General features: G+C 35.2%; 1 protein-coding gene across 1 annotated transcript in view; it reads left to right on the top strand.

Annotated features, from left to right (window-relative positions):
- Positions 1-20340, top strand: part of LOC145671124 (trehalose transporter 1-like protein) — an 88937-nt gene that overhangs the window by 47367 nt on the left and 21230 nt on the right. Inside the window, exon 3 of the mRNA XM_081739919.1 lies at positions 13615-13750. Within this exon, the coding sequence (XP_081596045.1) occupies positions 13615-13750 (136 nt within the window). The remainder of the gene's footprint in view (positions 1-13614; positions 13751-20340) is intronic.

Below are 20340 nucleotides of genomic sequence, written 5' to 3'. Positions count from 1 at the left end.
CTATCGGCCTTTGCATCAACTGTGAATTTCATGAACTTGCTCTTTATATTTCCTGAAACTGCCCATGTGGGGGCTTCGCCCCTACACACAGTCTTTGCTCGGCCCACGGCCTTGTTCCTATTGTTTCTTTTCCTATTTCAACTATCTAAAATAAGATTTTGTATCCCAAGAAAACGCCCATTTAAATAACATGGGAATTTCTTCATCCCCCTTTAGACCCTAAAAAATTAAAAATATTCACTTTTGGCAATTTTCCTGTCGGTTAGTCCTGGAAGACTACAATCATGCCAAATTTCATCAGGAAGTACCTAAACATTCTCGGGTGTAGAATACATTCCATATAAATAACATGGGAAAGATTTTTTAGTTCCCCATAAAACCACTCTACGGTTAGAAATCTTTATTTCTGATGATTCACTTAGGTAAAGCTAACAAAAACGTAGAAGCATACCGAATTTCAAGTTTTTATTCTAATTCTAAGTACCTAAAACATGAGATTATAAGTCCAAAAAAGGCCCATTTAAATAACATAGGGAAATTCTTCATCCCCTCTTTAGACCCCCTAAAAATTAAAAATATTCACTTTCGCCAATTTTCCTGCGGGTTAGTTCCGGAAAGCTACAATCATGCCAAATTTAATCATTGCAGCCCCACAGGAAGTGCTCAATAAAATTTATGTCAACCCATGTAGGCCAAGTTTTATATATAATTAGGATAGGATATTAACTATTATCAACGAGAGAGACTCCAGTCAGATGCGAGACGAGACAGAGCTTTTCCAATAGAAATATATTTTTTGGAGACGAGACAGGCTTAAGTCTCGCTCTTGAGTAACACTAATCTGAGCGCTCTTCTACATAATCGTCTCTTCGGTAATTATATAGTGATAGAGTTCGAATTTAATTCGTTTCTGAACACGGTCAAGTTCGAAGATATTGTTTCCCCCTTTAAAATAGTAGAAAATGGATTAATTTGCTCCTGGCTCCCATGAACTCGAATTTTCAAAATTATGATTGTTTAAACAGTAAATACGCTGGATTTTAAGGTATATAAAATAGGGGACACGATGGCTCAGTTGTAGAGCGTTCATCTCTGGTGCATGAGGTACTTAGTTCGATCCCAGCTCGCGCCAAGTTAACTTTGTGGTGCACAAACACCGTGTACCGTTTGTATGGGTTTTTCTCGAGGTTTCCCGTTTCCTCTCACTTTCTTCATTCCACCATTTTCTCCATTCTTAATCATCACCGTCTCCTTTAGCCTAGCCGGCATAACCGTCGGACGTAAAACTTAAAAAGAAAAGATTTAAGTTCATATATTAACAAATAATAATACTTTTTGAATAAAAAATACATACTATATAAAAACATTGAATAAAACATAAATTATGTAATATAAAATTGTAAATTGATACAATTAAAAATATCAAACAAACGAGATGTATGATTAACAAAAATCAAAGAAAATGTTTTTGCTGCAATTTCCGACAACTATTTGAATATATTGGTAGCCGGCGAACATAGAACGTAGCCTTATACTAATGACGTAAACTTACCGGAAATTTTGAAACCGTTGAAAAGAATAGTTTTTTTAATGTTTTTTCGGAAAGATTTGGATTTAAAAAAAATATATTTGTGTATATTTTCTCCAAACTTCCATTTAATTTAATAAGTCTTGAACCACCGAACCGATTTCGATCAAATTTTCAACATAGATGAGGTTCGGGCCTGGAATGGCATTTATCATTTCACTTCAACGGTGCAAATTAGGAGAGGGGGACGGGGATATATATATAATATAAATATAAAATGATAGAAAATGACCGATATTACTGTCGAATCCATAGTTTTCGGGGTCGCCTGAAATGAACAGTCACATTTCCGATGCCGTTTAAATCCAAATACAGCTCCGCAACTTGGGGAAGGAGGAGGAGGAAATATATATATAACAAATAATCGAAAATGACCGATATCAAAGAGCGCTTCAATAACAACAAAAAGTGACTGACTAACGGAACATGTTACCAAGGGCGCCGATTTCTCTGTAAATTTGGGGGGGGGGCATTCAGATGAATGTATATATGTGAAGATTTTAAGACAAATTTCACTCAAATTATGCCAAATATTGTATATTCGTAAATACAATAGGGGGTCCACATGAGCTTTGGAGGGCCCGGGCCCCCCAGGATCGGCGCCCTTGCATGTTACTAATTTTTCTTATTTTAACCCAGCTAAGCGCATAATTGACGCTAGTGTTAATAAATATATTCACTAGTTTTAGTATGAATGAACCAGGGTTTAGCTATAAAAAGTGAAGGAATTCGGACTCGGAAAACATAAACTATACTCAGTGACGGTCAGCTTTTCTAGGAAAGGTCGAAAGAAAAAACAAGCGGATCAATCTAATTTATTTGAAACAAACTAGTACATTTTATAAAATTCTTCTCATACTGTTAATGATTGAAGTTTCCCATAAGCTGGTTCAAACCGAGATACACAAATTCTTAGAAATGAAGTTAAACCAGGGATGCAAATAAGCAACAAAATCTTACTAGTCCAAGAAGAAAACTATTAGCCCACATCTCACAATAGAAATCATTTACTTACCTTCGGTATGGTATTAAATACTCGCCCGCACCGATGAACCACTCTCCCCGGGCGAGTGGGCGAGTGCTTATTTGCATCCCTGAGCTAAACACTCACATGTCAGTCATTTTCTAATTGAACTCTCTTCTTTCCATTTATCTGATTAAGAATCATATCAGGGGCTGAATAGAATTTTTCATAGGGGCATATTTGGCCTGTGGGCCGTAATTTACCATTCTCTAGGCTACACAGAAAATATGTTTCTACACTTTTATTTATTTATTTATTTTTTAACTTATGGTCTGAATCCAACTAGTTTGTAATGCCAGAAAAAACGAAACAGGAAGCAAGAAATCAAACTGTGCGTTATCCTGGAAATAAATTCGAAATTACACGGACACGCTAACCCTATTACATAAGTTTTAGTTGCTATTTAGCAAGTACGAATTTATACGAAAATGCACAGACAGAAAAGGAAGAAAACTACGGAGGTTTACGAAATTAAAAAAAAGAAAACAGAGAGAAGCAAAAAAAAAGTACAAGGAGGGAAGTTCAAGGTTGAATTGCTAAATGTGCAAGGACCATAAATGTGCTTGCACAACCTATCATTATTGTCTTTCATTCGTCTTAATTTAAAACATTTAACCCTGTTGTCTTCACAACTATTAGCAATATGCCATTGAAAACAATACTGTGTTCTGCCGTCATCGCCTTTAGAGGTTTTCAAGATTGTACAGCAAAAGTTCATAAATGGATTCCAAACATGTAAATCAGAAAAATAAATTAAAATTTGCCCCAAAATGCTTAATTTCTGAGGTATTACGGCTTTTGTCAAGCACGAATGCAATCTATTATTATTATTATTATTATTATTATTATTATTATTATTATTATTATTATTATTATTATTATTATTATTATTATTATTATTATTATTATTATTATTTAAATAATCGTTGACATCACATCATCATTTAGAAAATCATCAATGCTAGTTTTACTTTATGGGGCAAGCAGAGAATCAAAAACATTGGGGGTGCCGCTATTTTTTGGTGTATGAAGCGAAAAGAAGAGTTTTATATTACTTAATTTACATTAAAATACATCATGTGTGGGGGCTGTCAGGGAACAACTTAGTCTCCCATCTCCTTCTCCTCTGGAATTCAGTGGTTGATATCTGTTTGACATTGTTCGCTTTTTTATTTATCGCGTATCGTAGTCACTAACATTCTCGCCTTTGGTGCAAGTGGTCCTGTTTCTATTCTAGATAACACTCGGCAGAACATGTGTAACAGATTTTCTTTATTTCTTTTAAAAGGTAATCCAATCTGACTCAGCTTTTTCCTGAGTTTTTCTCATTCATGCCAGGCAAATGCTGGAATGAGGCCTAATATACACACGCTCCAGGCCATTTTCCCGGATAGTGTGCTCGCAGAGGGACATCATCTCTCATACGTGACGGGCTGAAGACCGTAGTTGCCCGTGATACTCAGAAATATGTATAAATAAATATTTACTTGCCAAATTGAAATGAATTATGTAACATAAAGGGTGAGGGAATCCATCTGCTGACCAAAATAGAAATAACACAAAGCCTCGGAGCAAAGAGCAATGTTTTATTAAGACATTTACGTGTAACCAGTGGCGTATTTAGGGGGGTGGCTTCCGGGCTTAAGCCCTCCCCGAAATCTTACTTAGTATAGTAAAGTAAATGAAATATCTTGCAGAATTTTCACATTTCCAGGCAAAGCCCCCCCCCCCGAAAGTTAGCAAAGCCCCTCCCGAAACAAAATCGTAAATACGCCACTGCGTGTAACAGTTTCGCCAACTAACTAAACATTTTACTTCATCAGACATATTATCTGTCTGATGAACCAAAGGTTAGACGAAACTGTTACACATCGATATTTTAATAAAAGATTGTGTTTTACTCAGAACTTTTATGGTTATTTCTATTTTAATTACTAAAGCAAAGTTAACATGAACCAGATGGTGTCGACCAAGTATCATCGCAATTAGTGATGGGCAGTGGGAATATTCCCGGTGGGAAGGAATTTAAAAAATGGGAATATTCCCGGTGGGAAGGAATTTAAAAAATGGGAATATTCCCGGGTTTTTTCCCTGGCCTATAAATTCCCGGGAAGGAATTTATTTCCATTTCTTTACTTTATCTTCCAAACTATAAGAACCATATGACCAATTACTTTATTTTAATATATTATGATTTACTTCTAGGTTTTAAAGAATTTGGAGGTTAAAAAATTTAAAATTATTTGACTGTACTTTATATAACTAATAATATGATTTTTTAAGTTTCATTTCCATTCACACTAAAGTAGGGTAATTGTTTCGTATTGGGGTGCCAAAATTAGCAAAAAACAGAATGATTTACGGAAGAAACGAGTTGATAGTGGTGTTCAAGCAGGCAAGAAAGTATCGAACACACTTTTTATTTTTTTATTTTATTTTTTTTAATGGCAGTAGGGAATTTGTAAAAACCGTAAAGGTAACTGGTAGTGATTTATGTGAGAAGAGAAAGTGAAATGTTGGTAACGAAAATAGAAAACAATGTGCCCTGCGGTGCTCTAGCCCGCCTCCACTCGCTTACGCTCACTCGGCAAGGCTGTTGGTAACGTAATTTAATGTATGAAGGCATCAAACAACCGCATCGGAATAGAATATCGAAAAAAAAATTGGTGCAAAATCTGACCCTTAAAGCTAAACAATAGCCAAAAGTAACAAAGTACTAATTTACAAATGATGAAAAGGATCCATTTTGTAAAGTGATGTAGAATTACGTAGAAATAGAGACGAACTACTATTAACCCTTTTAAATTCTCGCCTTTTTAGGCGTTTTTCTTGAGTCTCAGATATTAAGCAACAGCGTCATCCCTATTTATCCTAGGATCATGGTTTATACCTCGTTTTCCCAGAATGGAACAGCCTTTCAAACGGTATCACTTACATGCCCCTATAATATGCCAGAAGAGAATTATTTGAGGGAAAATCGGGATTTGTTTACAAAAAAAACTTCTTCAAAGTTTGGGGCCCCCTGAGGCTCTACCGGGTCTGCGCACAAACCTCCAAAAATTTGGAAAAATACTACGTAGTGTACTAATTACTTGTGACAAATTCGAATTTCCTATCTTGAATAGTAAGGGCAGGAAAATTTTTTACCCGTGTTGAGAGAGCATCAAAAAAACGCCCAAAATTTCCCTAACATGCACCCTACAAATTTTTAAAAATTTCTGACACGCCCCTAATAATCGTAAAATTATGGTTCATACGTCGATTTATTCAGAATGAAGTAGCCTTTAAGATGGTACCACCCGCATGTCCCTCGGTTATCCCTAAGGAGGAAAAATTGAGGAAAATAGGGATTTTTGTTGAAAAATCCCTTTTTTCCGGTTTGGAGCCCTCTGACGCGGCCCTGGATAAACATAGAGATCCAGAAGTCACTTTCAAATATATTACGTAGTGTACTAATTGCTTGTGCCAAATACCAATCTCGTATCTTTAACACTAAGGACGAGAAAAATATTTTCCTCTTCTGGGAATATTCCCAGAATGTCCCAGAATACCCTATATAAATTTCAAAAATTTCTTGACACGTCCCTAATTATTATCGTAGGATCACGATTCATACACCATTCTCTTCAGAATAGAGCAGGGTTCCAGATTGTATTACCCTCATGTCCCTCGGACGTCCCTAAGGAGGGAAAATTGAGTGAATATGGATTTTTGCTGAAAAATCCCTTTTTTCCCGTTTTGGGGCCCTCTGGTGCGGCCCTGGGTAAACATAGAGATCTGGAAATCACTTTCAAAAATACTACGTAGCGTACTAATTACTTGTGCCAAACGCCAAATTCCTATCTTCAATACTAAGGACGGGACGGGAAAAATATTTCCCACTTCTGCGAATATTTCCGAAATTTCCCAAGGATACTATACAAACTTCAAAAATTTCCTGACACGTCCCTAATTATCGTAGGATGATGATACATACGTCGTTCTCTTTAGAATAGAGTAGGCCTATAGACGGTATCACCCGCATGTCCCTAGGACGTTCCTAAGGAGGTTACAAGTGAAGAAAATAGGGATTTTTGCAGAAAAAATCCCTTTTCCCCGTTTTGGGGCCCTCTGGCGCGGCCCAGGGTTAACATAGAGATCTGGAAATCCCTTTCAAAAATATTACTTATGGTACTAATTACTTGTGCCAAATACCAATCTCCTATCTTCAATACTAAGGGCGGGAAAAATATTTTCCTCTTCTGCGAATATTTCCGAAATTTCCCAAGGATACTATACAAACTTCAAAAATTTCCTGACACGTCCCTGATTATCGTAGGATGGTGATTCATACGTCGTTCTCTTCAGAATCGAGTAGGCTTTCAGAAAGTACTACTAAAATGTCCCTATCATGTAGCCGAGCGGAGCAAGAATCACGAAAGTGGGATTTTTGGTCAAAAAATATCCCTTTTTTACCCTTTTTGTCCCTCTTAACGCCCTTCTATGTTGACGAAGAGATCCGAAAAAATTCTCATAAAAACTAATTGGTCCACTGATTGTTTAGGGAAAATGTTAGGATTCTAGGATTAAAGAGAAGCTCACCAAAAAATGTTGAAGTTAGACCTCAGTAAAAAAGGGAATTTATAAAATGATGACGTCATACCCCCCTATGTTCTGACGCTCGGAAGCGTATAGACCCTTCCAAGGCTTTCTTGAATGCCTCCTCTCTTGGAAAATTAAAAAAAAACGGATCTAAATAGCATTCTTAGTTCTCTTTTAAACGAATCTTTAAGACACTACAATATCGGTCGAAAACGACCGAAAAAACTTAAAAGGGTCAATAAACCCTGAACCACCGTTAGTAATAGACGTCGGTCTGTCTCCTCTCTCTGACTCGAATTTCTGAAGAGGTACTCGGACTTCTTTTACATGTGAATTAACGCATGAAATTTCGAGAAACGGGCAGGAAGAAAGGTCCTGTGGGGCAATGTTACATGCAAAATTATAAAGATACGAAATTTTTTTGCAAATATTGTGAACATACATATTTATGCGCAAATGTTGACAAAATGGTGGGACATGTGTCTTCTGGCAGTTACCCAACCTAATATGTTCATAACATTTAAAAATTTAATATGTTTATAATATCAGTAGTAGAGTCAAGTTTAGAAAATCCACTTACATATAAATTGAAACTCTTTAGCGGTTTAAAAATATGTGGACTTACTATACCATTTTTGAAACATATTTACTTTCGTAGAACATATTGTAAATAAATATCCATTTATGCGTACTCTCTAAATATAATAAAATATTAATAAAATAACATCGTTCAGAATATACATTTTAGAGACTCGTCTGGAGACAACAGTAGGCCTAATAATAGACCTATACTGCGATATAAAAACGAATTTAACTTTGAAATTATAATATAGTAATAGAATGCAATTTTCTTTGTGATTGTACATAAATTCCCGGAAAATTCCCATTTTGGGGAATCTTCCCGGGAATATTCTCTAGGAATATTCCCGAAAAATATCTCCCCGGGAATTTACCCATCACTAACCGCAATCTCATGAGTGAGACAAGCAAGCTAGTAAATCCTGGCCCCTAAGGGCTGTTGCGCGAGGAGTTTAGTTTTATCTTTTATGTAGCATAGAATATGCTATTTGTTCGTTCTATTTTTTTTTTCCTTTTTGCAGAAGTGATGAATCCTCTGATAAAGGAACATTTATTGAAGACTTTCTACAATGTATTTACTTTATATGCATTTATTACAAATAAACTATTTCTTAATAAATTCCTTACTAGCTGACAAGACAAATATTGAAAGACAAAAGTTGAAACCGCAATTATATAATTCCTCGTTTTCTGATACGAGTGTTCCCAGTTTTGATAGTTCCCTGTTTTAACTTTGCCTAAAGAAAGACCAAGGGGGCTTGTTTCTTTGAAACTTTGGGGGGAAGGGGCATTCAGATGTATGTGTGGTTGCAGACAAGGGTCTAAGAAGGCATAATGAGGACTTTAAGACAAATTGAATTTAAATTAAGACAAATATTGTATATCATTAAAAAATACATATACAGTAAAACCTGTCTTCAACGGACCCTTTATTAAACGGAAAACTGTCTTAAACGGAAATATTTCACGGTCCCATGAATTTTGGAGAACAAAACGTGTAAAAAGTCCCTTCATTAAGCGGAAACTGTGTTACGCGGACAACGGAAAGAAAAATAAACATTTAACGGAAAATTCTGAGTTCCGGACTACAGCGTTTAGAAGATGTTTAGACATTTTGTGAGACATATACATTACACTGTCTGCGATAAAATGTTAGTTCTTTTGTTAAATGTTTCTGGACAGTGTTTACCTTCCCCAACCACTACTCATATTCACCCCCAAAAGTTGCCCTTAATCCCCGCAACTTAATCAAAAATCATACGGAATGTCGGAAAGAAGAAAACGAGATAGAGGAAGAAGAGGAATACGATACCGAGTTCGAAGAAGAGTGTAGAATAAATACATATCAAGATGCTCTCAGAAGTTTAAAGGAACTGAAAAATTTGTCTTACGGAAAAATGATTCTGATTCACTTAGCATAATTTCTCAGGCTAAAGTGTATGCGGAAAGTCAAGCAGCGATGCAGCAATGTACACAGAAAACCCTGCTTGACTATTAGAAAAATAAAGAAAACATGTGCATAGTATATTTTATACTCATTTTAATTTTTTTTTTTTTGGTATTTATTCGTAGAAGAAAGAAGTACTGTAATCGAACAATGTACGTACAGCAATATATTTTCTCAGTATGCCCCTTTATAAGCATGTATATTTTTTTTTTTAAGGAAAGGTCTACCTCCACTAAGCGGAAACCTGACTTTAACGGAAATTTTTGCAAGTCCCGCTCGATTCCGCTAAAGACAGGTTTCACTGTAACATAAAAAATACATATAAAAATACATCGGGGGCATATGAGCATTGGGACGCCCGGCCCCCCATAGGATTGACGCCCTTGAGAAAGACTACGATATGTAGTGTTGCTGAAGTCAAATTGCTTTCAACATATATATATATAAAAAGTTTACTTATAATGCTTCACGGTGTATCTGCATTGCAAACGTTTCGGATTGACCCTTGCAGGGCTGCAGTCGAGGATAGCGTTGGTATACGCCGTACAATCTTTGCCTATTAGTCATTAGAGCATATCTTCTGCTTCAAGACGAATAATACTTTTGTTTTGTTTTATTTATTTATTTATTTATTTGGGTCCTGACTCCAATGATAAACTGACTATATTGTTTTCTCTTCTATACTAAAGTCTATTGATCATGTGAAAAAATTGTCTTTCTTACTATACTCTGCGGTCACAAGGAGAAAGAAATTAAAAATGGAAATATTACTTTAGCTTTGTCTTTCACCAAGTTCGTGTTGTGATCAGGGCATATTAGTACAAAGACCTTGTTTAACTGTGATGTCCTTATGTCCACTCTACTTGTGGGACGTTAAACTGAAATATTTCATTTCCTCACCACAATTTTTTTAATTCCTTTTGGTATATCGGGCGCAATTTTCTTTGTTCCTTTTCGCCGTGGGTTGGTTCCTTCAGCGTACCTACATCAATTTATGTTATTAATGGAATAATTTATCTAAGGCAGAGTTTCTCAAGCTGGGAGTCGCGACCCCTAGAGGGTCGCGAAGATAAGTGGAAGAGAGAGTATCTAATATTTAAAAAAAATATATATTATTTTGAATTTTGCTCTGAGAGGCGTATTTTTATTTTTATACATAGCCTACTGTTATGAACAACAAAAAATAGGTCTACTAAACATTTTCAACAAGTGCAGAGTTGTGTAAAAATCATTTTAAATGAGATATGATAACTCCATATTGAAATACCAGAAAAATACAAATGCAACAAAACGTGCATATTGAAATACATTAAAATTGAAATCTAATGATATACATGTATATAGTATGATTTCACTAGTGCGGCAGTGTTCCGTTCAATCTTCGTGACTCACGTTAAACCATTTAAAATACTCACTTTATTTTTTTGGAAACCATGTTTTTTTTTTTTTTATCATATGACCCAAAATTAAGAGAGTTACGAAGTTTTTAAATTTTCAGACGGCCTCCATTTTGAAATAATATGACGTATCGGATTCGATATTTGTGATACGAATAAACTGACCAAATTTGGTTTTAATCCATTCGTTTTTAGGGAAGTTACTGTATCGACTATATACAAGAAGTGAATTCTACTATTATAGAAATAGATGGATATCATGAGATCTCCGCAATAGGTATATTAACAGTCGCACACAAACTTATTACAAGCCAGAAGTTGTAAGGGGTCACGTGGCAAGAGAGTGAGATAAAATGGGGGTCATGATAGGAATTAGGTTGAGAACCACTGATCTAAGGAATATTATCAAGAAAATAACATAAAATACTTTTACACTATAAAATAGCATCACATCCTTTATATTTTCATGCATTTTGTCTCTTTTATCATGTCTTTTATGTCAATTACTAGGTATAGATGTTCATAGAACAGTGTACACCCTTTGAAAATTTTAGGATTACACCATTGGACCCTAGTATTTATAAGGTGCGCCTGTTGTGTATGAGAACGCCAAGTGGACTTTGTGGTATATGTGGGTTTTCTCAGGGTTCTCCCATTTTCTCCCACTTGATTCATTCCCTTCATTTCTCATTACTACCGTTTCCTTTAGCCTAGCTGACATAATCGTTGGACGTAAAACTTAAAAGATTTCATTTCCTTTTCATTTTGTGTATGAGAACGCACATTTTCTCTTGTTTTAACGTACTTCGGCTTGCCATATTTCAAAAATTAAAATCCGGAATGCTACTAAATTACGAGAATCTCTGAAATGCTTAAGAGTTATTTAAGTATTACGTAATCACATTTTTAGTCATTTTAATATGTAGGCCTTCTCCCTAGTTAAGCAAACGTAAGCACATTATTTACCCCCCACCCTGTGATAAGCATATATATATTTTTTAAATTTCTCAGGATCTATTATGTTTCGTAGCTTTTGGAGTCTGTTTTAGCTCAATCAAGATATGATGTTTCTTTCCACATGTTTTGTCTGTTCGTGTTGCTTTTTTTTTAAAAAAAAAAAAAAAGTTTAATTCATTGACGGCATGTTCTGGCGGCGTTTGTTATCTTCAAAGAACTTTTTTCGTTGAATTTTTATTTTATTTCTGTTAAGAGAATATTATATACCTAATCCTGTGGAAAAAGCAAACTATAATATTCCCTTCATTTCTTCTTCGCTGAAATTTGCAGGAAATTTAAGCGTCCCGAGAAATATTTTCGGGACGCCGGCCGGAACGCAGATCTCAATTCCGTGACGGTCCCGGATTTTCCGGGACGAATGACAACCCTAAAGGTAATGTAAAAAGAAAAGATAAACAAAAGAAAAGGAAAAAGCATTACTCGTTTACATATACTAAAGTCCAACTATCGATCTCCTCCTCAGCCTAAAGGTGTGAGGTAACACTTATTTTTCAACATTTATAATTGCATCCTCTAGATCTATGATTTAACAATATTATCACCGTTTAACGAAGAAAAAGTCTGAGGAATAAATCAAATGATAGATCTACCTCATTCAGCTAAATAAAATTATACGAATTGATGTAAATTATATGACTGAGTGCGATATTTGCGACAAAATCGACAAGAATAATTTTCTTATAAACCCACAAATTCTGTCTATTCGACAACCATGCTACCTATTAAAATAAAAATGATACCGAAGCATACCCTCATCATGATTTTGATTATAACACTAGCAAGATGATAGAACATAGTGTGGTTTTAACAAAGACATAGTCTTTACACAGTAAACAATGTGTGAAAACAACTCAATTTTAACACAGGCCAAGGTTCTCAGCATGACTTCCACTTTATCCCGTTATTTCAACATCAAGGGTTCGATGTTCAGGGTATCGCAGAACAGGTGTTAGCGCCTTGACACAGACACGGTGCTCTAGCGATATAAAAGTAACACCTCCGAGGTATTACAAAACTAATCGATTGAATAAAGAAATACAGAAATTAGAACAGCTCCATTTTATCGCTATAAGTAGCCGTTTTCACATGGTGTCAGCCAGTAAAAATTTACTTTAGCTGCAATTTTGACCAATTCTGCGTTCGAAGTTGCCAGTTTCTAGCCATTTGTGGTCAGCGATATTTCAATTTATTTATTTATTTATTTATTGTATATTGAACACAACAGGTGTATACCCATTAATAGTGTTCAGTAGTATACATAAATGATTAGTACATTACACAATATTTGTTCTACATGCTAAACTATGTAGTCAAAGTAATTTTTTAAGTGTACATCAAATATATCTATTGTATGGCATTTTATGTGGACACTATTATATATATTGTGCACATTCTCCTAATAGGCGATATATTTGATGCATTAGTACGCTGAGGGTGGTTCATGAAATGTTTGTAGCCGCGAGAGCATTTTCCTGTTCGGAACCTGAAGGGACATTTCGGATAATAATATTTGCGAATCTATCTTCAATGCCTTCTCTATTCAGAACTTCTCTAAAATTCTGAATAAAACTTGATTTGCTCTTTGCTAATCCGTCTGCTTGTGATAGTATTTACACTGCCGCACCACAATCTTAGGTATCTAAGTTAATATTCTCATTTATTAGTATAATCTAAGGCAAATCGGTATTTTGGAAATTCTCCTTTACCGTAGACAGACAACGTCGATTTAAATTATAGGGTTTACATGCTTCATCTACCTAACTTGTAAGGATCTGTATATTTTTGGCGTACAGTTTTAAATTATAATGCTCATATTAATCAAAGGAACATACCTAAAATCTAGCTCGAGATAGGTACCAACTACGTATGTTTAACAATTAACGTTTTTTCGTAATACAATCAGTGCTTTCTTTTATTTATTTATGGAAGGTAAATTTTCATAAAAGGAACATTAATCAATTTTTGTTCTTATTTTTTCCAGGTATATGCGTCTTTCGCTGCTAATATACCATGCATTTCCTTGGGAATCATCATTGGGTTCTCGGCCGTAACACTGCCCCAATTACAAAGCTCTCTCAGCAGTATTCAAGTATCGTCGGAAGAAGCATCTTGGATTGGTAGGTGTAGCGTTTATTGGTATAATTGCCCATCCATATTTGTATTATTTGTAATGATCGGCTGAGTGATAAAAAGGAATGAGTCATTATTTTTTCTGCAATTGGTCATTGTCTTCAAATGGAAATTGGCCTGTTTTGGATTGTCGTAGTAATGGAGATTTTATGGATTATTTAGTTATAGAGGGTATAACAAGGCAAATATCCAGATTGGATGCACTTATTTCAAATATTGTTTAATTTTGCGTCCTCCCCCTCCCCCCGACTTTTCTTGTTCTTCCTCTTCTTGAGTCTGGGGCCACGGTGGCTCAGTGGTAGAGCAAGTACCTCTGGTTTGCGGGGTTCCTGGTTTAATGCTATCCCAAGTAAGTGTATGGTGGACAACATTGTGTCCGTGGGTTTTCTCGGGGTACTAACGGGCATAATCGTGGGATGGGCAACTGAGAGATTTCATTTCATTTCATTTCTTTCAGTTGCTTTGACGCAGCTTAACATTCTTTTTTTTTTATCCTCAACTAGAGTATTCGTTACATTTTTAGTTTTCTCTTATCTACATATTTTATTATTTGCTCCTTATGTTTCAATCATGACCTTCGTCTGGGTATTTTTCTTTCTGCCATTCCGTCCATAATCCATATCCCTATTGCTTCATGTCTCACCTCACAATGTGCCCAGTCTTCGTATCTCTTCTTTTCGAAATTTTTATTCAGTATACTTCGTTTCTATCCTATCACTTAAATTAATATTTCATACGATACCTTATCCACTCACTTAAGGGTGCAGACTACTAAATATTTTTGAAAAGCTAATAATTTTTCTTTTGCCCGTTTTTCGTAAGTGGAAAGAGGTAATAAAATGTAATTTACTACAATAATAGATAATGTTATTCTACACCTGAAAATACGAATCGGAAGAATTTTCAGTGTTGCCATCCATAGAAATTACAGTGTGACCAGAATTTGAATTACTCAAAAATCTAGGTAAAGGCAGCGACTAGAAAAATGAACTCAACGGTAATTGATGACTTATCATACTGTCTACCTTTCTTGTTTACTACTTTTTAAATAACATTTCTATTTATTTTATAAAACTTACATAAATTATTACAAAATAAATAAGTTATTACAAAATAAGTAGAAACATTTTTTAAAAAAGTAGTAAACAAGAAAGGTAGACAGCATGATAAGTCATCAATTACCGTTGAGTTCATTTTTCTAGTCGCTGCCTTTACCTAGATTTTTGAGTAATTCAAATTCTGGTCACACTGTAATTTCTATGGATGGCAACACTGAAAATTCTTACGGAAAAATAAAACAAAATTTAGCATTTTTCTTTTGCCTATTTTTCATAAGTGACAGGAGATAATGAAATGCTACTTACCACAATCATAGACAATCTTATTCTACAACAGAAAATATGAACCTGAAGAATTTTCAGTGTTGTCATCCATAGAAATTACAGTGTTGCCAAAATAACATTTCCCCAAAAATCTAAGTTAAGGCAGTGACTAGAGGAACGAACTCAACTGCATTTCATTACGTATTATGTTGTTTTGGTATCCTGTGAACTACTTTTTAAATAACATAATTATTTAATTTTATTAACTGTATGTTAAAAGGATTTTGTTTATTACAAACTAAATACAATTATTATTTGAAAAGTAGTTCACAGGATTCCAAAACAACATGATACGTAATCAAATGCAATTGAGTTCGTTCCTCTAGTCGGTGCCTTAACTTAAATTTTGGAGAAAAAAAGTTATTCTGGCAACACTGTAATTTCTATGGATGACAACACTGAAAATTCTTCAGGTTCATATTTTCTGTTGTAGAATTAACTTTGAACATTCTTCTATAGCAGGATACTTCGAAGGATCGCATTCTCCGTTTTCCTTCTTTAGAGCCCACGTGTCTCGTCGATATCAGTAATGGTATGAGTCCCGGGTCACCAAGTCACAGTAAGTTACTGTTCAATTACAAGTGCTACCCCTGTCAATCCTTCTGTCCGGACCTGGTCTTGAACACCCACCTATTAGAAGTCTGCACAGGCTCGGGCCCGGCCCGATCCGGCTGTACAAAGCATATATTACTTCGGGCTCTTCCCGGGCTTAGGTCGTAAATTTTTAAATATACAACCATATTTCTCGGACCTTTTCGGGCCTAACTTTGTAAATATACTGTACAAAACGATATTTATCGAACCGTTCTTCTGGAGAACTTTTAAAGCACAACTGTAAAATTAAATCTCTAATGGCTGTAGATGAAAATACAATTTTGAGTTAATTATAAGGTATCTGTAATTCGGGCTTATTTGATTCGAACCTAAAGACTAAAACATATTTCGGACTCGGGTTGGGCCTCACATTATAAATTCCGGCCCGTGCAGACCTCTACCACCAATGTTCATTTATTGAAGATTGCATGGTCCTGTAATCTATCTGTAAGACTTCCACACGACGAGTAAAAACCATTTTCCTGATAAGATACTAAGAGACAGAACTCTCCCAATAGCAACAGATATACTTTCCGAGACGAAACTTCACTTCCACACCTTTTCGAGATGCGACAGCTTGAACTCTTTGTCTCGGAGGCAAGTCTTTCCAGCTATTATATATTCCGAGATAGTAATGAGGAACGTTGTATTCGAGTTCATCCTACACGATGTTCTCTTTCACACGAAAACTACACCATATTTAAGCCACAGTCATGGTTCGGAACACACGTTAATAGTAGACCATTTCTTACATAACCTCGGTTTTGCATGAGGGCGCACAATACACACTTCTCTCTACGGTATCCTTGACTACTTGGTTTACTATACAAATACCAACGTTGTTCTCTTTGAATTACTCACTACTATTAAAAGAAATAGGAAAATGGAAGAGTAACATGAGACATAAGACACTTTCAACGTTGTAAATTCTTGTACAGAACATGCAATAGCGTAATTAGTTTTAGGGAGAGCACTGAGGCGGGAGGAGGCTATTTGTATATTTAACACAGTTTGTAAAAAATTAAACATAATGGACCTTATGCAGAGTTGTTTTGAGTTATGATTAACGCCATACTAAAGGCCTGACTACTGCAGGAAACATGTTAGTCGAACTCTTTAGTATGGCACTAATCACGCGTCAGAACGACCCTGCATAGGGCCCAATGACACTAACACACACCACATAGCGGCCAGGGGCGGATCCAGGGGGGGCGATCGGGGCGATCGCCCCCCCCCCCCGAAAAGGAAACTTTCTTATTTTATATATATAAATAAAACCCATCCCAAAGTTTCAAGCCCTTAAAAGTAGTAGTATGACAAACCGCCTCCCCCAGAAGTCGGTCCTGGATCCGCCCCTGATAGCGGCTGTGGTTGAGTTAGTACATCACTGAGTTAACATTACGGAGATCTTAGGTTTGAGATCCGGCCATCATCCTTACAGAAGTTATCCCATTTTTTTCACATAAAGTAACAGAGTTCCATCATTAAATGCAGTCAATTTTTGACTTTTGTGTAAAGTAGTTTTTTTTTCTGCTCGACACTCGCTTTTTTTATTTATTTATTTATTATTTATTCGATACGGCTATGAGTTTGCAGTGAATATTTGGACGTTACAGCTCTGGCAATGTACGAAAGTATTTTCCGAATAATTTACATTCGATTTTACATCCTGATAACTTGTATAAAATTGGTTGAATCCGTGAAATGATTGGAGGTGGTGTGATCGTAAATGTTTTCATAGTTAGGAGTCTGTTTGGGTAAAGCCGCTTAACTGGGATTTGGTTTCTTGAATTGTGATACATAAATAATAGAAGTTCAGACTCTAGACTCATTATAGTAAATGATTTTCTTTTTCTATGAGTCAACTCAAAGGTTGGTAGCGTAGCCAGGATGTGTGTTTGGGGGGGGGGAAGTGCTGTTATAAGTACATATAGAAAAAATACGAACAAAAAATATATAAACATAAAAATATTAAAAAAATTACAAACATCAAAGTACCAAAGTACTCCCATGCGCAAAAAAAATTGCGCGTATTTTGTAACTCACGATTTTCCGCATTTATTCCTTTTTCCTTACGTTTATGGGTAAAATTGAGTTATTAGTATGTGGAGATAATAGAGAGCAATCCATCTAAGGAGATATTTTCAAAAAATATAATAAAATAATAAAAATATAAACAAAAAACAAAATTATGCTCGGTTTTGTGTATACTGGCAACGATGATTTCTAGGGATTTTTTCAGTAGCACAGCACGATTGCGGAGGGAATTCAGTAGGGGAGTCGAGGAGCTGGATAGTGGAGTAAAATGTTGCATTTATTGGTTAAAACCTAGTGTGTAGATTGCCTGCCAAATATAAATTAGCTTCTGTAACTAAGATATCGTACGAAAATATAGAATTAAACAGAAAAACTCTTATGTTAAGGTTCGAAGCGATACGCACCATGGTTATGAGGATTATTTCTTAAGAAAAAAGAACAAACACAACGTAGCCTCTGTGGTTAGGTGGATAGAGTGGCGGACTCGTAGATATTTTATTATTTTGACACCACATCGAATCCCATCCTATCCCATCCCATTTTTTTTAACAAAACATTATTGGAAGTGTATAACTTTGATGTTAATAAGAACCGAAACAGATAATAAGGAAATAACTTATTGATAGTATCCTTTAATCGACGTATATATTCAGTATTAGAATACGTGTACTATTGGAAACAGTTATTGTTTTCAGTTTATGGTCTTGTATGTTACATGCCCGTTCTTGAACAGCAGACAACTCACTTCGGATTTGTGTGTCAAGAACAGGAAAAATAACATACGCGACCTTGACAGTCTTCCCAAGTTTACCCCTTGTTATATCGACATGACGTTACATCGAATGATGCTTGTTGTCGTGAAAAAAAGGAAAAAAGGAAAAAGCTTATGTCAAATTATCGTTTGTGTGTGTGTGTGTGTGCTTGTGTTTTTTTTTTCTTTTTAGAGTATTGACTTTCTCCCTCTCTCTCTTTGTTTTCATATCCACAATTGCAAGAAATTATGACCGACCTTTGTGGGTTTATTGGGAATAGGACGATTTATTTTGGATTGCTAACAGACGACATTTTTTTAACCATTTGCTTTAAACTTTGGCTTTGTGGCTCTTAGCACCCACGAAAGGTCATTATAAACTATATAAGCAGTTCCCGTTTTCACCGGCCGCTGAAAAGATATTGGGGAAGAGAAAAGTGCTTGCCGTAAAGATAATGAATAAAAAAATAATTAAAACAAATAATTTATAAATCTTTATAATACACTGTAAAGTTACGAGCGATTACGGCTAAGAATTTAACGTGAGATTAAAATTACGAGTATTATGTATTACGATTAAACAAATAATATACAATAAGTAAACTACAAGCAAATTATATATTTAACAACCTGAGTGCTTAAAAACAATTACTTTATTTTTAATTTTTATTTTTTTTTAAATTATTTACTTTGATTAGATGGCCTTTTTGATTTATAGGAATGATTTTTTTAAAAATTTTATTTATAATTTGCGCTAGCGGCAACCAATGAGAGTAGGGGATAATTTATATAACACTTGCGTTTTATTATGCACTGCACAAGGAGGGTGGGGATTAAGTCAGCCGCAGTTTTTTTCTTTTGGGCTTTTTTTTTTTTTTTTTACAGAAATTTGGTTTTCTGTAAAAGTCAAAAACTAATTTGAGTGTTATGCTTATATTTACTAAATTCTAACGACGACAAAAACACGATTTCAAAATGCAATCATAAGTCTGTGTAAGGAATGTTTTCGTTGAACGAAGCTAAATTATACAGATCTATGTATGCGGAACACGAATATTTCCAAAAGATAGCATGAATATGAACGATAATCATACCATATTTCTACATTATATAGTAGCGTGAAAAACTGATATTAAAATGATATAACAAACAGGCATAAGCTTTTTTTTTTCTAGCACGGCAACACATTAAACTTAACTCATTAAATTTTGGGAATTACAAATTATCACTTTACGTGTCGTTGTATTCCTATTCGTTTTTACGTTCGAGCGACGAAAGAAGAAATTGTAGTAATAGTGATAAAAATCGAATTCGAGATTTCAATGAATTCAAGTTTCACGCCCCCACATATCGAAAAAGTAATTTTGATGTCTGTCCATCTGTTCGTCTGTCGGTTCGTCACGCTTTTTCATGTATTCAAATAGAGGCCATACTGTTCGACGTATCTGGACCGAATTCTAGACATGAAGTTTTTATAACACTTAAAAAAAACTAACTAACTCTATGGCCTATGGAACCAGGAGGTTCAATGCCGCGTTCAAAAAAGCTCTCCACTGACTTCTATTCTTAACTAACTGCATCCAGTTTCTACTTTGTATTCCAATCTCTGCGAGATCCATCTTAATATTGTCCTCCCATCTGCCCATAGGTCTTCCTAATGGTCGTTTTCCGATTGGTCTTCCAGTCAAGACTTTGAAAGCATTTCTACTTTCTTCCATTCTAGCTACATGACCCGCCCACCTAAGCCTCCTAGACTTCACGACCCTAACAATGTTGGGTAGACCATATAAATTGTGTAGTTCCTCGTTACGAA

This window comes from Thermobia domestica, chromosome 15 (genome assembly GCF_964235325.1).
Source record: "Thermobia domestica chromosome 15, izTheDome1.hap1.1, whole genome shotgun sequence".
Lineage (NCBI taxonomy): Eukaryota > Metazoa > Arthropoda > Insecta > Zygentoma > Lepismatidae > Thermobia > Thermobia domestica.
Note: the sequence above shows the minus strand (reverse complement) of the source record. Positions and strands in the feature narration are given on the sequence as shown.